Here is a 23,338-nt window from a genome sequence, read left to right on the forward strand (position 1 = left end):
CTCACACAGGCCCTGGGGCTCACCTTCAGGCCGTCTGTCCCAAGGCTGGAGTGATCCTGCCATCAGCCCGTGGCCACGAGTGGCACAGAAAACCCAGGGCCAACAGCAACTCCAGGCAGCTGCAGGAAGATGTTATCCCTTCCCAGCTTTTTGGGAGTGGAGGGGAAGGTGCCTTTCCCCATCCAGCAGTGGCAGTCGTCCCCGCCTCAGAGCCCGCCCCGATCCTGGGCCTTCTCGGAGACAATTCCCCTGTCACAGCCCACGTCCTGCAGAAAAACGTTAGGGTTGAATGCGTTTTCCGTTGTCTTTTTAAATTTTTATTTTATCCTTAAATTTCGTTATTATTCTCTCGAAAGCCCGTGGAAGGCGGCCGCCACCCCCCACCCCACCCCCCCCCCCCCCGCCCCCGGCCGGTCCCCGCCACTGCCCTGCCCGGCGGCCCCGAGCGCTTCAGGCCCGGCCCGGCCAGGCCAACGCCTCGCTCTGCGCAGGCGCCGCTTCCAAGCCCGCCCCGACCGCCTGGCCCTGCCTCACAGTCGCCGCCTGGCGGACACGGCCGGGAGCGGCACTGCAGCCGCGCGGCCCCCCCCCCTTTGCGAGACCCCACCTGGGTAAGAAGGTGACTCAGGATCATTCCTCTGGGAGGAATCTTCGTCCGTATTGAATTTTGGCACTCAGACAGCCCCTTGCGGTGTGGCGCTCCTGCATGTGAATGACTGCCCTTCCACCCAGGAAAGAAAGCCCTCACCCTCTGTCTCTCACCTGCAGTTGGTGCGCCACTTTCTGCACTACGTGGACAGCAAGAGCTTTGTGGGTGGGCACCTTTGGTCTGGGAGAAATCTTTGTCCATGTTGAATTTTGGCACTCGGACGGCCCCTTGCAGTGTCGCACTCCTGCAAGCCAACGACTGCCCTTCCACCCAGGAAAGAAAGCCCTCACCCTCTCTTTCCACTTCTCTCTCTTTTTCCTATTTCTTTCTCTCTCTCTCTGCCTCACATTAACTGTTAATAAAAATCCGTCCTGTTGACTCTGCAACATGGTCCCATTTGCACTTTAATTTTGGCAGAGGCCTCTCTAATAATTTTAAGAACCTGATCATAACAGTCCCCTAACGTTGCCTCCATGTGGATCTGCTCCGTGGGCCACGTTCATGTCCCTCACCCCCAGCCCACAGAGTTTGAGACAACACTTTGACGGTTGGTGGACATTACTCTGTTAATTCCTAGAATACTCATCAGGATGTAGCCTCTGGAGCAGGACAATCCACTCCATGGTGGGATAATCCAAAAAGGAGAGAGAGAGGAGCTCAGGGAGGGGTTGGCAGCCAGGGAAGGAGGGAGTTGAGGGGTTCCTGGGCTCCTCAGGCTGGCATTGCCCCTCTGCCAGGGGGATGCTCCATTTTAGGATGCTCTGCACCAGCAGGATGCAGGACACGGAGTTGGTCAACCATCTTAACAGTCATAGAACTCTGCAAGGAGGGAGAGAGGGGAGCTCAGGGGGTGTCCCCAGCCAGGAGAGGTGGTATTTGGCGGGGGGGTGCTCACCGGGAAGAAGATGTGCATGAGGAAGAGGAGCAAGACTGCCACCAATGCCAGCCCGGCCCAGCCACAGTAGCGCCAGCGGATCCCATAGCGCAGGAGGCGGAGCGGGGATTGCAGCCACAGGAACGAGGACTTGGAGCGCCTGTGGATCACAGGGAGCTCAGACACCCCACCCCTGATCTCCCTCCCCACATCCCCATGCTCCTTCCCAGAACTCACCTGGGCACCGGCAGCGTTGGGTAGTTATTAGGCTCCTCCCGCCCTTTCCCCACCGGCCGCTCCTCGGCCTCCTCGGCTGTCAGCAGCTCCAAGCTCAGCTCCAGCTTCCCCTGGAGGGATTGTGAGGGCAGTTGGGATGCAGAGCGTGTCCCTGCCCTCCTCCATCATGGCTGCCCCCCATTATCCTGACATTCCCAACCTACAGAGAGCCGCTGGGCGCCATCCTCCTGCATCGTGCAGGGCCACCAGCCCCGCGCCCGCCGCATTCGGAACAGGTTGATTGAGGAGGGGGCCAGGGCTGGGGTCCTGCACCAGGGCCAGGGGACACTACGGTGCTCCCAGGGCATGCCCCTGCACAGCCTGGGGGTCAGAGCTGGGTAGGGCAGCTTGGTCAGGTCCAGCTCCAGCACGCCTGTGGGGAAAGGCAAGGAGGGAGAGTTCCCATCACCAGTGAGAGCTTCCCATCACCAATAGGTGCTCCCCTTCCCCAGCAGATACTTTTCATCCCCAGTGGATGCTCCCCATCCCCAGTGGGTGCTTCCCATCCCCAGTGGATGATTCCCATCATCTGTGGGTGCTCCCTGTCACCAGTGGGTGCCCCCCAACCCTCTGGAAGTCCAAGGGCAGGGAAATGGGGTCTCACCCAGAAGATCATCTGCTTTAAACTTGTCATTGTCCCACACTTGGAGGATGAGTTTGGGTGGCACCTTCAGCACTGTCTTGTCCAGGCTCCAGACGTGCTCCTGGGGAGGGGGAAAGGGGGGTCATGCTTGTCACACTCGGGAGTGTCCTCTGTCACCCCAGGGTCCCCATCATCCATCCCCAGGGCCCCTGTCCTCCCAGGGCCACTCCCAGGTTCTTTGTCACCCTAGGGTCCCCATCACCCAATCCTGGGGTCCCTGTCACCCCAGGGTCCTCATCACCCATCTCTCGAGTCCCTGTCCCCCCAGGGCTATCCCCAGGTTCTCTGTCACCCCAGAGTCCCTCTCACCCCAGGTCCCCATCACCCACTCCTTTGGTCTCTGTCATCCCATGCCCCCCTCCCTCCCCAGTCTCTCTGTCCCCCAATCCCCCCAGGGTGTCCCCCCACCCTGCGGCCGATGACACAGAGTTTCTCAGCCGCCAGGAACTCGAAGGGGAACAGGAAGCGCCAGTTGAAGGCACCGTGTCCGTCCTGGGAGCGGTAGTGGATGTCTGTGTGCTGCCGCTGCTCAGGGAGACCGTCCAGCCACCTGCAGGGACGTAGAGCACTGCCGGGGGCACAGGGGACTGGGGGTGGGGATACTGGGCTGACAGGGAATCTGAGAATGGGCACCTTGGCGTGAGAGGGAGGCTGGGAATGGGGACCCTGGGGTGACAGGGAACCTGGGGTGACAGAGAGATGGGGACTCTGAGCTGACAGAGACCCTAGGGTCACAGAGAGACTGGGGATGGGGACACTGGGGTGGGTGATGGGGATCCTGGGGTGACAGAGAACCCCAAGTGGGTGATGGGGACCCTGAGGTGACGGGGAAACTGGGGATGGGGACCCTGGGGTGAGTGAAGGGGACCCTGGGGTAACAGGAAGAACTTGGGCACAGGGTATCACAGCTGGGGGTCATGGGGGGACTGGGGGTGAGGACATTGGGGTGACAGGGAACCTGGGGATGGGGATCTTGGAGTGGTGGAGAACCTGGGATGTGCGAAGCGGACCTTAGGGTGACAGTAATCCCAGGAGTGAGTGATGAGAATACTAGGGTGACAGAGAACATGGAGAGAGGGACCCTGGGGTGACAGGGACCTCGGGGGTGAGTGATGGTGGCCCTGGGGGGGGAGAGAGAACCTGGGGGTGGGGACGATGGAGTGACAGGGAGCATGGGGCTAAGGGATGGGGACTCTGGGTGACAGAGAATCTGGTGATGGGTGATAGGGGTGACAGGGATCCCAAGAGTGAGGGATGGGGATACTGGGATGATAGGAGAACCTGGGGGTGGAGACTCTGGGGTAACAGGGAACCTGGGGATGGGGACCTTCGGATGATGTAGAACTTGGTCATGGGGTGACGGGGACCCTGAGGTGACAGAGTCTGGGGATGGGGACCCTGGGATGACAAGGACAGATGCTGGGGGGTGACAGGGACCCCACAGTGATGGGGACCTATTTGGGGGGCACACACGTGTGCCCTGTGCTCACCCAGTCACATAGATGTCACTCATGCGCTGCCCCAGCAGGTTGGTGTCCCCCAAGTCTGTGTCCCGCACATTCCACACCACACAACGCAGCTCATACCTGGGGGGAACAGAGCAGTGTCCCCATCTGCCAAGGGATAGCCGCCCCAACCTCCCAGAGCCACTCACCTCTCAGCCTTGCGGGGGTCGATGTTCACAGGGGGCCCAGGGGGTCCGAGGTTGGAGGGGAAAATGTCAACCCACATCTGCAGCTTGCCCTGCATGGGGCACGAGGGGATTGGGAATGGACACCTCAGGCACCCCTTGGTCCTGGGGGACCCCATCACCCACCCCTAGGGTCCCTGCCACCCCAGGCTCCCCACCCCTAGAGTCTCTGTCACCCCAGGGTCCTCACCCCAGGCTCTCAGTCACCCTGGAGTTCCCCATCACCCATCCCCAGGGTGGGTCACATCCCCCTGGGTGCCCATCATATCCCCGCACCCCTGGATCCCTCCCTGCCTGGAGTTCTGCATCATTGTGAGGTTCTATCACCCCAGTGCATCTGTCCCTGTCACCCCAGGGTCCCCATCATCCACCCCCAGGTTCTCTGTCATGTCAGTGTCCCCATCACTCACCCTTGAGGTTCCTGTCACGCCAGGGTCCCCATCACCCACTCCTGGGGTCTCTGTCACCCCAGAGACCCCATCCCCAGGTTCCCTGTCACCCCAGTGTCCGCATGCCCATCCCCATGTCCCCACCCACCCATGGTGCTGGTGCCCACCTGCTCGAGGCCGGGCTGGGCACTGTTGTAGAGGGACCGTGTCTCCAGGTGCTCAGGCACAAAGGGGCACAGGTTGAGCACGTGCAGGGCCAGGCGCTCCCGAGGGGGCCCAGGGTGGCGGAACGTGGGGGGGCCACTCTCTGCACAGGGACCGGCACAAGTGGGACAGGGCCCAGACACACCCCCAGATCCCCCTCAGACTCCACCCAGACCCCCCGGACTCTCCTCACCCCTCAGACCCCTCCAGACCCTCCGCCCCAGTCCCCTCCACACCTCCTCCACATGCCCCCAGACTCTCTCGAGCCCCTCCCAGACCCCCACCCCACCCCCTCAACACCCTCCCAGACCCTCTCAGTCTCCACCCAGTCTCCCCCATACCCCCCCAGTTCTCTCCCCAATCCCCCCAGCCCCTTCTGGACCACCCCAGCCCCTGGACCCACCAAAGTGCCTGAGGAGGAAGGTTCGGTGGTTGAAGGTCACAGCCAATCCATCGGGGCTGAACTCAGGGGTGGGCAGCCCCCGGGTGACAGCAACGAGCTCCAGGGTCCTGCTTGGGCACAGCTGATCCCTCCAGGCTGCGGGGCCCGCGCTGAGAGGCAGGGGGTGGGCAGGGGGCTGCGAAACCTCCCCACCAGCTGTCCCCCCTGTGCCCTCTTCTATATATACCCCTTGTGCCATCCCACTGTGTCCATTCCCATCCTTCATTCTCATCCCTGTGCCCACCCCAGCACTACCCCCATGTGCCCACCATCCTCCTTGTGCCCTCTAATCCTCCTTGTGCCCCCTGCTCCTCTGTGCCCCCATCCCAAGCTCCTTGTGCCCACCACATCCCTGTCTCCTGTTCCCACTCCTGTCCTCATCCACTTGCTGACTCCCTGTGCCCATTCCCAAGTGCCCACCCTATTCCTACCCCTCTGCGCCCCCATCTCCCTGTGCCCCACATCCCTCTGTGCCCCCTCATCCCACTTCTCACCTCATTCCAATCTCCCTGTGCCCTCCTATCCCCCTGTGCCCACCCCATCCCTGTCTCCACTCACTCCCTAATTCTCTCCCTGTGCCCATTCCCAAATGCCCACCCCATCCCCCCGTGTTCCCCCGTGGTACCCACGTGTGGTGCAGGGTGGGCAGCCCACAGTGGGCGCGGTGGTTGGACAGCAGCCGGTTCTCCAGGTCGATGGAGGTGCTGCCGATCTCCTGGTCTGGGGGGAGCCGGTCACGGTCCAGCAGCGTCACCTTCAGGTCCTTCTCCAGGGGGATGGTGGCCGTCATCTCAAACATCCTGGGGGGGTGGAACGGCATCGGCACTGGGACATGGGGAGTGGGGGGCACCCCAGACCCCTCCCAGACCCCCTCATATCCCCCCAGAAAACCAACACCCCCCCAACTCCCCAGACCCCCACCCAGACCCACCCCCAGAAACACCTAGACCTCCCCCAGACCCTCCGAGACTCCTCCTAGGCGCCCCCAGATCCTTCCAGAAACTCCACAGACCCCTCCCATATCCCCCAAAACAACTAACTCCCAACCCCCCACAGACCTCCCTGACCACCTTGAGACTCCCCTAGACTCCTCCAGACTCACCCTGACCCCACTCAGATGCCTCTCAGACCCCTCCAAACCCCATCCAGATCCCCTCAGACCCCCTCATTTCCTCCTAGACAACCAGCCCACATCGAGCCCCTGCAAGATCCCCATCCAGACCCACCCTCAGACATCCCTAGACCTCCCCTAGACCGACCCAGACCACTTACAGACTCCCCACAGACTCTCACAGATCCCACCCAGACCTTTCCAGACCATCCCAGACCATTCAGACCCCTCCAGAACCCCCTAGACCTCACCCAGATCCCCCCCAGCTCTTTCCAGAACCCCCCAGATCCCTCCCATATACCTCCAGACAACCAATCCCCTCAACTCCCCCAGATCTCCACCCAGACCCCCTAGACCCCCCCAGACCTCTCCCAGACCCCTCCAGATGCTCCCAGACCCTCCCCAGACCGCTGACACCCCCCAGACCCCTCCAGACCCCACCCAGATCCCCTCAGACCCTTCCATATCCCCCCAGACAACCAACCTTCCTGACTCCCCCAGATCCCTCCCCCAGACTTACCCAGACCCCCCACCCCAGCCCCCTTTGAGACTCCCTCCCCCAGACTCCTCCAGAGCCACCCAGACCCCTCCAGACCCCCCTCAGATATCCCTGTCGGACCTCACCCAGTCTTACCCAGAACCACTGACCTCCCCCAGATCCACCTAGACCCCTCCCAGACCCCACCAAGACATTGTGTAGGGGCACCCACTGGCTTGGTGAGTGGGGACCCACAGGCACAGGGAGCTGGTGGCACCAGGATCCACCAGCACAAGGAATGGGATACCCAGTGGAACAGGGACCCACTAGCAATGGGAAAGGGATATCTGGTGGAATAGGGACCCACCAGTACCAGGAATGGGATATCTGCTGGCAGAGGGACCCACTGGCATTGGGAATGGGATATCTGGTGGCACTGGGATCCACCACCATGGGGAAGGGGGACCTGGTAGCACAGGGACAGATTGGCACAGGGATGTGCTGACATGCAGAATGAGCCCCCCTCCGCCCAGTACTCCCCTCCCATCCCTGTGCCACCCAGGGATGACTGTGCCCACAGGCCCCCCAGCCCATCCCCACCTGCCAAACACGGGCTCCAGGGTGTTGGGCACGTACTGGTCCCGCTGGCCCAGGGTTCTCTTCCCCAGGGACACCCGGACATAGGGGTCACTCTAGCAGCAGGGAGGGCACAGTCAGAGTGGCACCAGGGGGGAGAGAGGGCAGGAGACACCCCCCCACCCCCGGGGGTCCTTACCAGTCCAGTGACATCACAGGGGGACAGGTCAAAGGCCCGGACGATGTAGACCCGCACCAGGCAATCCTGGGGTTTGCTGGGGGGCAGCTGCTGGAAGTGCTGGGGTGAGGGGGGCACCCTGGGCTCCTCGGGCAGGGGGTAGATACAGAACAGCCCCTGAGAGAGAATCCCAGCTGTGCACCCCTGGAGGGTCTCACGGCCCCAGCTCTGGGGTCCCACGGGGGGCTCTCACTCACCTTGAACTCACCCACGGGCTCAGGATCCTGCCCAGGCATGGGGGGACCACCCGGTTTGTGGAGAGGGAAGGTCTGGCAGAAATCCTGCAGCCCCTGGAACTCGGGCACGGCCTCCAGCTCACAGCCGTAGATCTGCGGGACCATGTCCAGCCTGGGATTTATCCCTGTTCTCATCCCTGTCACACCCATCCCTGTCCTGTATTTGTGCTTCTCCCCATCACAGACCTGTTCCCTTCTTCATCCTCATCCCCTTCCTATGTTTATCCCCATCCCAGCTTCATCCCTGTCCTCAACATCCTTGCAACTTCATCCCCATCATATCTTTATCCCCATCCCTGTCCCCTTCCCATCTTCATCCCCATCTTTGTCCTCTTGTTCAGCCCTGTCCTTGTCCTCATCTGCCTCCCTTCATCATCCCTGTCCCTGTCCCCATCCTGCTTCCCTCCAAATCTCCATCCCTGCCCTTGTCCTCAGCCCATTTCTATCCCTGTCCTGTCCCAGTCCCCACCTCATCTCCATCCCTATCCCCATCCTCATCCCGTTTCCATCATCCCTGACTCCATCCCTATCCCACTTTCCTCTCTGTCTCCATCTGTGTCCTTGTCCCCACTCATCCCTGTCCCATCCTGTCTCATCCCCATCTCTGTCCCATCCTGTGCCATCCCCACCTCTGTTCCATCTCCACCCCTGTCCCATCCTGTCCCATCTCCACTCCTGTCCCCATCCCAATCGCAGGCTCTGCCTCACCTTAAGTCTGTCCCTGTTTGTTCCCCATGGGATTTCTCCCTTATCCTCCAAGGCCGTGTAGAATTTGCTCCACCAGTCCACCTCCTCCTCTTCCTCCTCCATGTCCTAAGGGAACAGGGGAAGGTGGGATGGGTGGCACAGGTGGCCTTGGTGGCCCCCGGATAGCCCCATTCCTGTGCCCCCTGGTAGCCCCATTCCTGTACCTACCTTGTCGCCATTCCCCTTCTTCCCAAGGCAGCTGAGCAGGATCTGCAGGAGCAAAGGGCACATGGGGAAACTGAGGCACGGGGCCCAGCAGTGCCAGGGTGGGGGGTGCCATCCCAGGGACTCACCTGGGCGATCCTGGCCCAGGCTCTGGTGAGGAGGTGGGAACATAAACCTTTCCAGAGGCTGAAAATGGCCAGCAGGGAAAGGGGTTCGTCTGTGGGAGAGAGGGATGGGCAGGGATGGGGCAGGAAGAACCTGGGATGGGGCAGGAACAGGGCAGGAATGCTGCGGGGATGGGACCTGGACAGGGGGCATCTTGAATGGGGCAGGGGCCACCTGGGATGGGGCAGTGATGAGGCAGGGATGGAGCAGGGGTGGGAGAGGGGGTACCAAGGGTGGGGCAGGGATGGGGCAGGGTATACTTGGGATGGGGCAGGGGTTACCTGGGATGGGACGGGGAGTACCAGGGAGGGGGCAAGGGGTATTTGGGATGGGAGAGATGGTACCGGGGATGAGGTAGGGATGGGGTAGAGGGGAAGAGAAATGGGACAGGGGGTAACTGGGATGGGGCAAGTGGTACTTGTGATGGGCAGGGATGAGACAGGGGGTATTTGGAATGGGAGAAGTGGTACCAGGGATGGGGCAGGGATGAGCAGTACCTGGCATGGACACGACTGTATAGGAGCCAGTCCCAGTGTCTCCAGGGCCAGGGGGCTGCTCCTGGTGGGGGGGCTGCTCTAGGCCAGGGGTCCTGCAGCGGTACTGGCCCAGTCCCCGCACGCAGCCCTGTCCCACCAGGACCTCCAGCTTCCTGTTCCCCCTGTCCCACACCCGCAGCCGGATGGGGGGCACCAACTGCTCCTCCTCTGGCAGGGCCTGGGGACGAGCCACAGGGACACCCCAGGGTGCCACAGCAGCACCCATGGGTGGGGGTCATCCCCTGCCCCCCCGCCCCCCCACTCACCAGGGTCAGCAGGAAGGTGGTGGTGGGGAAATTGGGGTTGGAGGCAAAATCCTTGATCACAGGAGTCGACAGGGTCTGGTCCTCCCACTGCAGCTCCAGCCTAGGTTCCCTCACAGCCCCGCGCAGCCCCCGCAGCCCCCAGGCCAGCACCTGCGGGGACACCTGGGAGGTGTCACCCTTGGGTGCCCTGGGGGCCCCTCGAATGGCATCTGTGCCCAGTGGGAGGGTTAAGGTGCTTGTCCCTGTCCCCATCCCCATCCAACTCCAGTCTCCATCTCATACCACATTCCCACCCCACTTTTATCCCTGTCCCATTCCTGTTCTTGTCCCCAGCCCATGCCCAGGACCTTCAGCAGTCCCTGTCCCTGTTCCGTCTCCATCCACTGTCCCCACCCTGTCCTTGTCTTCATCTCATCTCCACTACCTTCAACACTGTCCCTTGTCCCTGTCCCCCTCCCAGTCTCCATCTCAGATACTGTCCCCATCCCACCTTCATCCCTGTCTGCATCCCTGTCCTTGTCCCCATCCCATTCCCAGAACCTCCAGCACTGTCCCTGTCCTTGTCCCTTTTCTCATCCCAGCCCCGAGCTGTCCTTGCCTTCATCCCTCTGTGCTTGTCCTCATCTTCATCCCTGTTCTTGTCCCTGTCTCATCTACATCCCCTTCATCCCTGTCCATGTCACCATCCCCAGGACCTTCAGCACTGTCCCTGTTCCTGTTCCCCTCCCAGTCTCCATCTCAGACCTCGTCCCCATCCCACCTTTATCCCCGTCCCATCCCAGACTGTGCCCACCCTGTCTTTATTCCTGTTCCAATCCCTGTACCCATCCCTCTCCCTGCTTCACCCTTGTCCCCATCCCATTCCCTGCTTCCTCCTTGTCCTCATCCCTATTCCCACATGTTCCTCTCCCTGTCCATTCCCCCCTGCATCCCCCCCCCGAGTGTCCCCATATGCCACCTCCAGTGCCACCCTCTGGAGCCGTGGCCGGATTCCCAGGGGAATGCCAAGCACATCCTTCCTCAGCGGGGGGGGTGTGAGCACTGCCAGGGTCCCGTCCTGCGGGGAGAGGGGTCAATGATGATGGGACCCCACCCTTGGGTGCCTCCGTGCCCCCCCAGTGCCCCTGGTGCCCCCTGCTCACCTCGGGCTCGAGCAGCAGCTCAAAGGCAGCCACCAGGTCCCCGGCCGGGCCCCACGGCCCGCGCAGGGGGTGAGGCTGGAGCCAGGGGGGCTCCCGGTGTCCCAGATCCAGCCAAACCTCGGGGGTGCACACACACCTCCCCAGAAAAACACCGGCACCCTGTGAGGCAGGAATTGGGTGAAGGTGCTGCCCCCACCCATGGGTGCCCCTCTCATCCTTTCATCCCTGACCCCCTTGATCCTCCCACTGCTTCCCCCACCCGTGGGTGACCCCTCGTCCTTACATTCCTCCTGCCATCCCTCCATCCGTGTTCCACCCCTCATCCATCCCTCTCTATCCATCCCTCCCTGCCTCCCTCACTCCTCCCTCCCTTCTCCCATCTCTCTGTCCCCCATCCCTCATCATCTCTTGCCCCATCCTTCCATCTCTCCCTCATCCCTCCATCCATGCCCCATCCCTCAATCCATCCTTCTGATCCCATCCTTCCTTCCTTCCCTCCCCCCTTCCCTCTCCACATCACTCTCGTTCCCTCCATCCCCAAATCCTTCCATCCCTGACCCCCCCAACCTTCCCTACCTCCTCCCACCCCTCTATTTACCATTCCTTATCCATCCCTCTGCCCCCATCCTTTCATGCCTCCCTCCCTACTCCCTTCCTCTCCACATCGCTCCCTCCATCCCCAAATCCTTTCACCACTGACCTCTCATCCTTCCATCCCTCCCACTATCCTTCCATCCATGTCCCATCCCTCATCCATCCATCTGCCCCCATCCTTCCCTTCTTCCCTCCCACCCTCCTCTCTTTCTTTCTCCCTCCTCCCCCCCACATTGCTCAGTCTACCCCCAATTCTTCCATCCCTGACCTCCTGCATCCTTCCATTCCTCCTGCCACCCCTCCATCCATGTACTGTCCCTTATCCATCCCTCTGCCGTCCTTCCCTCCCTCCCTCCCTCTCTCTCCACATTGCTCCCCCCATCCTCAATTCCTTACATCCCTGACCCCCCCATCCTTCCACCTCTCTCTCATCCCTCCTTCCCTCCTCCCTCCCCCACTGGTGTTCCTTACCTCCCCAGCCTGGTCAAACACCTCCACCACTACGGCTGGGGGGTCCTCCCGAACCCCTTGGGGGTTCCCGAACAGCAGCACTGGGTGGAGCAGCAGCGTCTGTTCCCAGAGTGGGTCCAGGACACCCCGCACGACCCGGGAGCGTTGGCTCCGATCCATGATTGACACGTGGGCGGCGGTGGCTGGGTGACAGTGACACCATCAGTACCCCGTGGGGCCACTGGGGGGGGGGCACGGGGTGGGGGTCCCACCTATAGAGGTCTTGGAGATGCCAGGGGTCAGATCCAGGGCCCGGAAGAGGTAACAGCGGAGCTGGAAGCGGCTGGGACCTGCAGGACAGGGGTGTCAGGGGGGCTGGGACCCCCAGGCTGGACCCGGACACACACACCCTCCCCAGGCTCACAGGGGAAGGTACAGAGAATGAAGGGCAGGGGCTGCTCCAGGGAGGGCTGTGACCCCCAGGGTTCCAGCAGTGCCACGGCTGGATTGTCCTCCTTGGGCGTGTCCTCCGTGTCCTGCGGCAGGAAGGGATGGGGGGGTGAGGCATATGGGGTGTGGGGTGGGAGCCCCTCTGGCCCTGTTGTCCTCTGGTCCTACATCTGCTGTCTTGTGTTCTGCAGTCCTATCATGGCCCATCTCCACATCACTTCCATCCCTGCCCTCCCCATCCTTCCATCCCTCCCTCATCCCTCTATCCATGCCCTATCCCTCATTCATCCTGCTGCCCCGTTCTTCCCTTTCTCCCTCCCTCTTCCCTCCCTCCTCCATCACTCTCCACATCTCTCCATCCAACCCCCAACCTTCCATCCCTCCTGCCATCCCTCTATCCATTTCCCATCCCTTATCCATCCTTCCTTCCCTCCCTCCCTCCCTCCATCTCCCCATCTCTCAGCCATCCCTTTGCCCCCTATCCTTCCATCCCTCCTCCCATCCCTCCATCTGTGCCCTATCCCTTATCCATCCCTCTGCCACTATCCTTCCCTCCCTTCCCCATCCCTGCCTCCATCTCTCCATCTCTCCATGCTCTATCCTTCATCCATCCCTCTGCTCCCATCTCTCCATCCATCCCTCCATTTATGCCTCATCCCTCATCTATCCCTTCTTTCCCCCATTTTCCACCCCTTCCTCGCCATTCCCCCCTTCCACCCAGACCCCTCCCCACCCTCTCTCTTACTGGGACTCCCTGCAGCAGGAACAGGGGTGCCACGGCCGTGGGCTGGGCGAGCACCAAGCCGCGGTGCCAGCGGCGCCGCCGGCACAGGGCCCCCCCCAGGACACTCCCCGGGGGTTTGGGACGGAAGGGGCGGGGCCAGAAACACTCAGACTGCCAGGGCTCGTCCTCTGACACTGCTCCAGGGTCCTGGGGAAGGATAGGACAGCAGGGACATGGGACAGTAACATGTGGACACCATGATATGGTGACACCACCATCCCTATCAGCCCATCTTGCCATCCCCATTCCCGCCTCCTATCCCCATCACCCCCAACCTGCCACCTCCATTTCCCTCCGTCCCTGTTACCTCCATCCCCATCATCCTCATCCCCGACACCTCCCTCCCTGACCCCTCATCCTGCCATCCGCCTATCCTGCTCCCTCCTCCCCCCTCCTCACTCACGGTATCAGAGGTGGTCCCGTTGGAGCAGCTCCTCTGGATCTGGTTCCCGTTCAGCTCCTGCAGCATCTCACACACCACACTGCCTGTGTCCAGCATCTCCCTGGGGACAAGGGGACAGCGCTGGTGTCACCCAGGTCCCCGTGGTGGCAGGTGGGTGGCTTTCCCCTTGTATCCCCCTCAAATCCTCCTGTATCCCCTCTAAACCCCCTCAAATCCCCCTCAAACCCCCATATCCTCTTCAAACCCCCCTGCATCCCCCCCAAACTCCCTGCAGACTCCCAATATCCTCCACAAATCTTCCTGTATCCCCTCCAAACACCCTGAAACCCTCCCATATCCTCTCCAAACCCTCCTCTATGCCCCCAAACACCCTTCAAACCCCCCTGTATGCCCCCAAACACCCTTCAAAGCCCTGTAACCCCCTACAATCCCCTCAAATCCCTCCATATCCTCCCCAAACCCCCTGTACCCCTTTCAAACACACCTCTAACCCACCCAAAACCCCTCAAATCCTCTATCATATCCACCCAAAGCTCCCTCAAGTCCCCCTCAAGCCCCCTTGTATCCCCCTCAAATCCACCCGTAATCCCCCAAAACCCCCTCAAATCCCCCCATATCCCCAAACTACCCCTAACCCCCTCAAGTCCCCCCATATCCTCCCCAAACCCTCTCATATCCCACACAAACCCTCTTCAACCCCCTCTCAAAACCCCCTGTATCCCCATCAAACACACCTGTAAACCCCCATGGCCCCCTTAAATCCCCTCATATCCTCCCCAAACTCCCCCAAACCCTTTCCTATCCCCCCAAACCTGCTCAAATCCCCCCATATCCTCCCAAAACCCCCTCGTATCCCAGCCAAACCCTCCCAACCCCCCCCAAACCCTCCTGCATTCCCCTCAAACCCACCTATAACCCCCAAGCCCCCTTAAATCCCCCCATATCCGCCAAACATCCCCCCCAAAAACCCTCTCCTATCCCGTCAAAACCCCCTCATCCACCTCGGCTGCAGCTCCACGTTCCAGGGCCCCTCCCAGCGCCATCCCTTGGGGGGCTGGATCTTTCCCGGAGGGAGCCCCTCCCTGCCCATGCCATCGGAGAAGGGGGGACGCCCCAACAGCTTCCAGGGCCCCCATTTCCCCAGAAGCCGTGTCTGGTTTTCGTACTGGGGGGACAAAAAACACAGCAGGGTTGGGGAGGGTTTGGGGGTTCCCTCAGGGGGTTTGGGTGGTCCCAGGGTGGTGTCACACTCACGGTCTCGGTGTGGAATTGCAGGGACCCCTCGAGGAGCTGGGGCAGGGCCCCGCTGTCGCACACCCGGCACAGCCACAGCCGGACACGGACCTGGGCACGGACAGTCCCGGATCCCTGAACCCCAAAATGTGAGTGAGGGGTGGAAATGGAGAGGGGAGAGAGAGGGGACGGGGGGGGACAGAGAGTGGGACATGGGGAGGATGTGGTGGGAATTTGGGGAAGATGGGGGGGTGGAGGGGACATGGAGCAGTAGCGAAGAGGATAGAGAGAGGGCATGGGGGGACACAGAACGGGTACCAAGGGACATGGAAGGGGTGTGGTGAGAATTTGGAGGGGATGTTGGGGGGTATGTGGAGGGAATATAGAAGGGACATGGGGAGGGATGTGGCGAGGACACAGAGCAATGATAGAGGGGACATGGAAGGGGATGTTGAGGGAATATGGAGGGGACACAAAGCAGTGAGGTGACAGGGAGGGAATATGGGAGGGACATGTTTGGGGTCAGGGAGGGACACATGGAAGGGACATCAAGCAATGACAGAGGGGACATGAGGGGACACGCAGGGGCACAAATGGGATGTGGAGGGGGTATAGAGGGAACACGGGGAGCTTCCCACCAGGAAGATGGTCTGCATCTTCCCACAGAGCCGCCCGCAGGCGTCAGGGCCGATTGGTGAGAAGGTGACATCAGTGACAGGGACATGGGCACAGCCCACCCGGCGCTGCCCCTGCAGCAGCCACAGCACCAAGTTGGGGACACCGGCCTGGGGCTGCAGGGACACAAGGAGAGACCAAAAGACAGAAATTAAACTCTCCAAGAGGTTTGTTGGTTTGGAAAGCTGACATTCCTTTATTGGGTGCACCCAAATGTGTCCCCAGCACCCACCAGAGCAGGGGACAGTCATGGACTGATCTATATTCATCACATTGTGTTACATATTCATTGCATTCCTGAATACTCTGCTAATTATCTCTGCAGAGTTATTGGGATCTGTCTTTTAAGGGGCTTTGGTGGTCATTTGGGAACACCCTATTCCCCAAATTTCCCTATGATGGTTCTGGATCTACTGATGAATCCTCTCTCCTTGAGAGTGTCTCAAATACATGGTGCCCCTTCTCTGATCTCTCTGCTCTGACACACAACCCTTGTTCCCAAAACTAAGACATCTCCCAGTCCATATTAATTAATCACTGATACAGGTAATTAAGGCAGCAATAGCTGGCACAAGACTGTTAATCACTGATTTAGAGATCAAACATTATTGTGCTAAAGTTAAAAGAATTTTCCAACATCTCCCCCCGGCTGCATGGAAAGAAATTTTAAAGAAATTTATATTTCTTTAAATTTACATTTCCATTACATTTATATTTAAATTTTAATTTATTTTTACACTTGAATTTTAATTTCATAATTATTTATATTTGTATTTAAATTATAATTTAAATTTCCTATTAATTAAATTTAATTTGCTTTTTAAAGAAATATAACTTGTTCAGAGATGATCATGCCCCAAAATTCCCCACCTCCACTGCCAGGGCAGCCACTCGTCTGAGCCACCTCTCAGCCCCCGAGACCAGTGTGTCCCAGTCGTATTTCTCAGCCTTTACTGGAGCCTCCTTGGCCACATTCCACAAATGTCGAAGGAGAAGCCGCCGGGAATTCCTGAGCTGCTCGTCCAGAGCCGTAAGGGGTGTGGGTTGTGCCTCCAGCTGGGCCAGTGCCTGCCTGCAAAAACACCCCCAAAACTCCCAGTTTGCACCCAAAACGCCCGGTTTTTTCCCCACTTGGTTTCCCTAAAAATGCCTTGTGTCCCTCCAAATGCCGTTTCCCCCACGAAGTTCAGTTCCACCCAGCAATGCCCTGCTGCCCCCACAAACGTCCCATTTCCCCATCCGAATACCCAATTGTCTCCTCAATTGTCCCATTTTCACCCCAAATGTCCCATTATCTTCTCAAATTCTCATTTGCTCCAATTCCTCATTGTTTTCCCCAAATGCCCCATTCCACCTTCAAATATCCCATTTCCCCGTCATTCCATGTTCATCCCAAATGTCCCATCATCCTAGAAAATGTCCCAAATTCCCCATTCCACTCCCCCAAACCTTGACTGAGAAGCTCAAAAATCCCGTTTCCCCCCCCCCCCAAAATACCTCATTCCATGCTCCCGAACTCTGACTGACAAGCCCAGGGATCCCATATACCCTCTAAACTCCCCATTCCATCTGGGGGGGGGGGGAAAGACGACTCCCAGAACCCCCAGTCCCCCTCTCACGTGCAGTCCTGCTCCCCCAGCCCCGATTTGGGGGGCACGGGACCCCCAGGACCCCCCCCTCACTTGCAGTCCTGCTCCAGCTCCCAGAGCAGCTTCACCCCCACGTCCTTCGCGGTGTCCCCGCGGCAGCGCCGCAGCTCCGCCGTGTTCCTCTCCTGAAATCACATCCTAAACCATTCCAGCTGGGGTGGGGTGACCCCCCACCCCAGTCCTGCCCACCCCTAGGGTCTCACCAGGCGCCGGCACAGGGTGCGCAGGAGGTTCAGGGTGTCCCAGCGGCGACAATTGTCCTCCCAGGATGAGGTGACAGCCACCACAGGTTTGTCCCCGTGCCAGGGTAGGTGGTGGTACAGGTTCCCTGTGCCACCAAAAAACAGGAATTGAACTCTCCAAGAGGTTTTTCTGGGGGGTTGGAAAACCAATATTCCTTTGTTGGGTGCACTCAAATGCACCTCCAGAACCCACCAGAGCACGGGACAGTCATGGACTGATCCATATTCATCACATTGTGTTACATATTCATCACATTTAATGAATACTCTGCCCATTATCTCCATGGAGTTATTTAGATCTGAGTAGCAGTCTTTCGAGAGGCTTTGGTGGTCATTTGCAAACATCCCATTCCCCAAATTTCCCTTTGATGGTTCTGGATCTTTTGATGAATCTTCTCTCCTTGAGAGCATCTCAAATACATGCTCAGGTCACGGTGCCCCTTCCCTGATCTCTCTGCTGTGACACTCAACCTTTGTTCCCCAAACTGAGACATCTCCCAATCCATATTAATTAATCACTGATTTAGGTAATTAATGAAGGACTAATTTGCACAAGATTATTAATCACAGATATAGAGAATTAACACAAAGCCACTTTAATCTCTGGTGTTTGTACTAAGCAATACATGGTACAAAACTAAGCCTGATATAGGGATCAAACACTATTTTTGTACTATTGTTTTATTATTCTCATATAATACTTTAGATATGTGTATAATATTTTCTATATTTATATAATATTTTATATTTACATGATATTTTCTGTGTTTATACAATACACCCTGGTTTGTGTCTGCCCCCCTCTCGGGGTGTCCCCCCCACTCACCATCAAACACGGGGGGGCTCAGGGGGGTGGCCGAGGAGTCGTGTCCAATCCCGAGCTCAAATCCCAGCAGATCAGGACCCTCTGGGACCATCGTGGCTGAGTAAAACACCCCACAGAGCCCCCACTGGCACCGGGGCGGGAGCTGCTGCTGCAAAATAACCCCAAAACCACTCAAATGGGGGGTTAATTAATGGTTTGAATTAATCGTTTGAATTACTCATCAGCACTATATTAACCACAAGCCAGGGGTTGGTCTTAAAGCACTTTCAGATGGCATTCAGCAAAGTTTGGCTTTTGTGGGATCACAGGTTGAGGAAATTAGTGGGACTTTGAGTTTTGCTAAATTAACCCTGATGGCCTTCAATGAACAAAGCCTGGGGGAAAGAAATATTAAAGTATACATTAATCACATGTTAATTATATTAATATATTATTAATATATATTAATCACATGTTAATTCTATAGTGGATATTAAATATCATATAGTACGTGTTAATTAGATATACTATAGTGTATATGTAGTATATATTTTATATATAAATACTTAAACCATATTATATAATATACATTATATATGTTATATGCTGAATATATGTATTAATAAAAATAAATAAGTATGTGTCCCCATGTCCCACATCCTCCATATCCCCGTGTCCCCATATCCCCCATGTCTCCATGTCCCCCTGTCCCCATGTCCCACCTGTGCCCGTTCCACATCCACGGGTGCCACAATGTCTCTCTGCCGCTCGTCTGGGGTCCCCTCACTGGTGCAGATCTCCAGGAGCACCCGACCCCGATAATCCACCCCCAAGTCCTGGGTAACAAAGGGGAGGTTTGGGTGGGCGTCCCTCCCCAAAAAGGCCTCTGTGCCCATCCTGCCATCCCCCTGTGCCTATCCCGTCACCCCCCTTGTGCCCACCCTGTCACCCTCTCACTCTGTACCCGGGCACAGTCGGGCCGGGGACCATACAGGGGCAGGAAGGCGGGTCCAAAGCAGGGTAGGAAGCCGGGGGTCCCCCCTGAGATCAAAAAAAAGGGGAGTCAGGGTACCAGGGGGGGTCTGGGTGCTGGGGACCCCCCAACAGTGGACCCTGCTCACCCTGGAGTTCCTCAGGGTCTTGGTAGATCTGGGACAGGTGGATGGTGGCAGTGCCCAGGACTTTGCTCCGGCATGACCTGTGGAGGGGAGTGTGAGGGGTCCCCCAAACATGGGGGGGTCACCCAAATACAGGGATGTTTCCCAAATCCGAGGAGGTGTCCCCCAATCCCAAGGTGCCCCCCACTCACCCCCGGAGAAGGTCCAGCTGGATCTCCTCACAGATGGGGGGCAGCTGCAGAGGGAGAACAGAGGGTGTGGGGTGGGAAAGGGGGTGTGGAAATGAGAATGCGGGTGTAGAAATGGGAGTGTGGGGATTGGAATGGGGATGTGGGAATGGAGGAGTGGGTGTGGAAATGGGGTGTGGGGTTGGGAATGGAGGTGTGGGAATAGGGGTGTGGAGTGAGAATGGGGGTGTGAGAATGGAGGTGTGGATGTGGGAATGGGGGTATGGGAATGGGGCTGTCCCCCTTTTTTGGGTACCCCTGTTTTGGGGAGAGGTGTAGGATGGGGGTCTGGGGGGACACCTCACCCTCAGTGGGAAGAAGAAGACCTCGTTCCACTCGGGGTTGGCACTGGGGAGCATCACTCGGGTGCAGAGCTGCATCAGGCAGAGCCGTGAGCCCCCCACCATCACCCAGTCCCCCTGTTTTTCCTGATGCGCCCCATTCCCTGCCCAGCACTCACCGTCCTGCCAGCAAAGCTGACCCGCACTGCCACCTTCCCCGAGCCCCTCCTGACGCCCAGGCATGGCCGCGCCGGCTCCACTGCCACGGGAAGGGGAGACAGGTGAGCAGGGGAGTCCCCCAAGCCCCCACAGCCCCAAACCCCCCTGTGCCCACCCTGTGGCAGGTCCTGGGCACAGTACACGCGGATCTGCAGCGTGGTAGCACACGGGGGTGGGCGCAGCAGGTTGGATTTCACGTCCTCGTCCCCCGATGGCACCTCCTGCTCCTTGGGGAGGTGCCACAAATTAGGGAACCCCGCAGGAAGGTTTTCAGGGTGCTGAGGGGTTTAGAGGGCCTCACCTGCACTCTCTCCCCCGCCCGGCGCACAGCCAGGCTGACCTGCAGGTACCCCCGGGAGTGGCTGTCATGGTGCTGTGGGTGTTGCAGGCTCAACCACTGCCAGCTCAGGGTGCGCCCTGAAATGGGGGGAGACCTCGTGATCACCTTGGGGTCACCCCAGAATCACCCTGGTGTCACTCCAGTGTCACCTCAACCCTCTCGCCCACCTGGTGCAGAGTACACAGTGCCGATGTCGAGCTGCAGGGATGGCAAAGGGGTGAGAGTGATCCCACATCCCATTCCCAACAACCATTCCCCTCGCCCTGTTCCCGAAACCCCATTCCCGATGCCCTGTTCCAGACCCCCCATTCCCAACATCCCATTCCCGACACTTCATTCCCAAGTCCAACTCCCAATGCCCTGTTCCAGTCCCCCCAATTCCCAATTCCTCATTCCCAAACCACATCCCTCACCTCAAAGGTGCCAATGACAGCTTTGGTGCAGAGGTTTTGGGAACGGAGCACCTGTGACAGGGAGGGGATATGGCATCAGGAGCCACCTCCTGTCCTTGTCCCTGTCCCTGTTCCATCCCTGCCAGTGCCACCAATCCCTCCCACCTGGATCCGGATGGGCTGTGCCACCAACTGCTCTGGTGTCTCGTGGAAATTTTGGCAGAACACCTAAGGAAAGGGCAAAGAGGGTGAGCGTGGGCTGAAGGACACTGGGGGTCCCCGTGTCCCCTCCCTGGGGTCACCTCATTGAAATAGGGGTTGTTCCCTGTCTGGCTCCGGGTCCGGAAGTGCCTCTTCCCTATGAGCACCTTCACCACCGGCCTGATATCGTTGCCCTGGAGCTGCCGGGCCTGGATGATCCTCACCCGAACCTGCGGGAGAGGAACAGGGACAGAGTGGGCGATGGGTGGGATATCACCCCCAGGGGTCTCAGGGTCCAGGGGGCTTGGGTTGGAGTTCAGGATAGTCTTCGTTTGGAGTCCAGGATAGGCTTGGTTTAAGGTTAAGGGACTTGGTCTGAGGGTCCAAGAGATTTTGATTTGGAGGCCCAGGGGGATTGGTTTGGGGGTCCAGGATAGGCTTGGTTTGGGGGTCCAGGAGGTTTGGTTTGAAGGTCCAGGGGGCTTGGCTCAGTTTGGGGTCCAGAATAGGCTTGGTTTGAGTTCCGGGGGGATTGGTTTGGGGGTCCAGGATAGGCTTGGTCTGGGGTTTAGGCCAGGCTTAGTTTGGAGTGCCATACCTGGAAATCCTCTTTCCTCTCCACGGGGGCCCTTCCAGAGCTCTGAAGTGTCTCCAGTGCCCCCAGCAGTGCCACCCATCCCTGAGGGGTGACCGTGGCATTCCCAGCCTTGCCACAGGGGGTGTAGTAACAGCGGAAGGTGATGGTGCACTGCAAAGGGACAGTGACACCCCAGTGGCCCTGGTGGCACCCCAGGGTGCTGGAGGGGGGCTCCGTGGGGGGGAGCTCACCCCTGTGGGCTTATCCCAGTGGTCAAGAAGCAGGACATCCCTGCAGGCCATCGGCAGGCTGGGGTTGGCCACCAACTGGTCCAATGACACTGTGGTGCCACCCAGGTCCCTGTGGGGACAGGGGAACATGGTGAGGGTGGCTATGAGGTGGGGGTCACCCTGGGGTGCCCACCCACACCTGCCACTCACCCCCGGGGCAGTGGGTGGTCCCAGTGCTGGAGGCGCAGGCTCAGCGTGTCCGTGGGGCTTAGGGGACACTCGTCCAGTGACCACACCAGCTCCTGGGGGTTGGAGGGAGGTGACAAGGGGTCAGGGGGATAACCCGTGTGTTCCTGTGCTGCTGCAGGTCCCCCTGGGGTCACCTCACCTCATTCCAGGTGGGGCTGCGCTCCTCAGGTACCACCCGGGTTCTCCTGGAGGTACCTGTGGAGAGGACAAGAGGAGGGTGGTGGCACCTTAGGGTGGGGTCATTGGGGTAGCAGGGTAAGCCTGGCACTGGCCCCATGCATTGGGACACCCAGAGCTGTCCCCGGCTGTGGCCACCAACATCCTGTCCCACTGGGATGCCACCCCTCACACCAGGATGGCCAATACCACCCAGCCCCACAGGGACGGCCACTGCGGTGTCCCCTTCCCGTTCCCAGTGGTACCTCGGAAGCAGACGGACAGATGGACACTGGGACCAAAGCCAGTGGCCCCGGGGATGTGGACACTGACCACATGGAGTCGCAGCATGGCCAGGGACCATTGGCACTGGGGGTGGTGGCAGGAGTGTCACCAAGGGGCTGCCACCAATGTGCCACGCCTGAGGTGCTGTCACCGAAGAAATGGCTGCAGGTTTGTCACCAAGGGGCTGCCATCAATGGGCCACCCCTGAGGTGCTGTCACTGGTGATGGCTTCAGTGCTGTCACCAAAGAAATGACTGCAGGTTTGTCACCAATGTGCCACTCTCGAGGTTGCCACCAAAGGGTTGCCACCAATGTGCCCCTCCATGTGCTGTCCCCAAACTGATGACACCACAGCAGCATAACGGTTTGGTTCTCACGTTCCAGAATGTCAATGGGAAGGAGGCAGGGCAGGGACTGTTGGATGGATAGATGTGTCCCTGTGTCCCCATGTCTCTGCCATTGTGTGACCATGTCTGTGAGCAGCCATGTCCCCATGTCCTTGTCACTGTCATGTCCATGAGCAGCCATGTCAGCGTGTTCCTGTGTCTCCATGTTCATGTGCTCCCATGTCTTGTGTCACCCTGACGCAAAGGGGACATGGTGGGGACATTGGAGGGATGCAGAGGGGATGGGAAGGGGACACAGAGAGGGCACGGAGCGATGATGGAGGGGACAATAAGAGGGGATATGGAGACACCAGTGACAGAAAACGGAGGAGACATGTGGAAGATGTGAAGTGTTTGTGGATGGGATACAGGAAAGTGGAAACACAGGACTACAGGAACATGGGACTGCAAGATGATGGGAATGTGAGAACACGGGAATGCTCCCTCAACACTCGTGTGCACTTGAGGGGTGGTGAAAGAGGTTGGACTGGATGATCCTTGTGTGTCCCTTCCCCCCAGGACATTATCAGATTCTTGTGTGTCCTTTCCTCCTCAGGATATTCTG

The 23,338-nt window shown here is 58.9% G+C and overlaps 1 protein-coding gene across 6 annotated transcripts; it reads right to left on the bottom strand.

Moving 5' to 3' along the window:
* Positions 1-1,202: 1,202 nt before the first annotated feature.
* FER1L5 (fer-1 like family member 5) lies at positions 1,203-23,289 on the bottom strand. 6 transcript variants are annotated; one of them, XM_051811725.1, is made up of 50 exons: positions 22,369-23,289; positions 22,086-22,141; positions 21,908-21,999; positions 21,719-21,827; positions 21,489-21,638; positions 20,992-21,120; positions 20,855-20,917; positions 20,711-20,761; positions 20,465-20,495; positions 20,259-20,374; positions 20,073-20,178; positions 19,918-19,997; positions 19,763-19,831; positions 19,422-19,465; positions 19,234-19,310; positions 19,077-19,153; positions 18,835-18,948; positions 18,134-18,281; positions 17,269-17,393; positions 17,099-17,190; positions 16,287-16,488; positions 15,380-15,532; positions 14,763-14,876; positions 14,510-14,673; positions 13,509-13,608; positions 13,067-13,252; positions 12,296-12,407; positions 12,144-12,221; positions 11,893-12,074; positions 10,828-10,986; positions 10,644-10,742; positions 9,686-9,835; positions 9,381-9,597; positions 8,847-8,935; positions 8,722-8,763; positions 8,515-8,619; positions 7,768-7,899; positions 7,532-7,687; positions 7,357-7,448; positions 5,797-5,967; positions 5,129-5,277; positions 4,689-4,828; positions 4,097-4,185; positions 3,933-4,028; positions 2,851-2,992; positions 2,404-2,503; positions 1,964-2,172; positions 1,761-1,870; positions 1,545-1,683; positions 1,203-1,468 (listed from the first exon to the last, which is right to left on the bottom strand). In XM_051811725.1, the coding sequence occupies exons 1-50, from the start codon at positions 22,451-22,453 to the stop codon at positions 1,361-1,363; spliced, it is 5,799 nt and encodes a 1,932-aa protein (XP_051667685.1). In that variant the 5' UTR covers positions 22,454-23,289; the 3' UTR covers positions 1,203-1,360. The 6 variants fall into 6 exon arrangements, with proteins under 6 accessions (XP_051667685.1, XP_051667684.1, XP_051667686.1 ...); XM_051811724.1 differs by having other exon boundaries at positions 20,073-20,184; XM_051811727.1 differs by having other exon boundaries at positions 1,360-1,468; positions 1,545-1,673; positions 20,073-20,184.
* Positions 23,290-23,338: the final 49 nt, after the last annotated feature.

Source organism: Manacus candei, unplaced genomic scaffold (assembly GCF_025592945.1).
Source record: "Manacus candei isolate 608988 ecotype Guabito, Panama unplaced genomic scaffold, ASM2559294v1 h1tg000084l, whole genome shotgun sequence".
In the NCBI taxonomy this organism is placed as follows: domain Eukaryota; kingdom Metazoa; phylum Chordata; class Aves; order Passeriformes; family Pipridae; genus Manacus; species Manacus candei.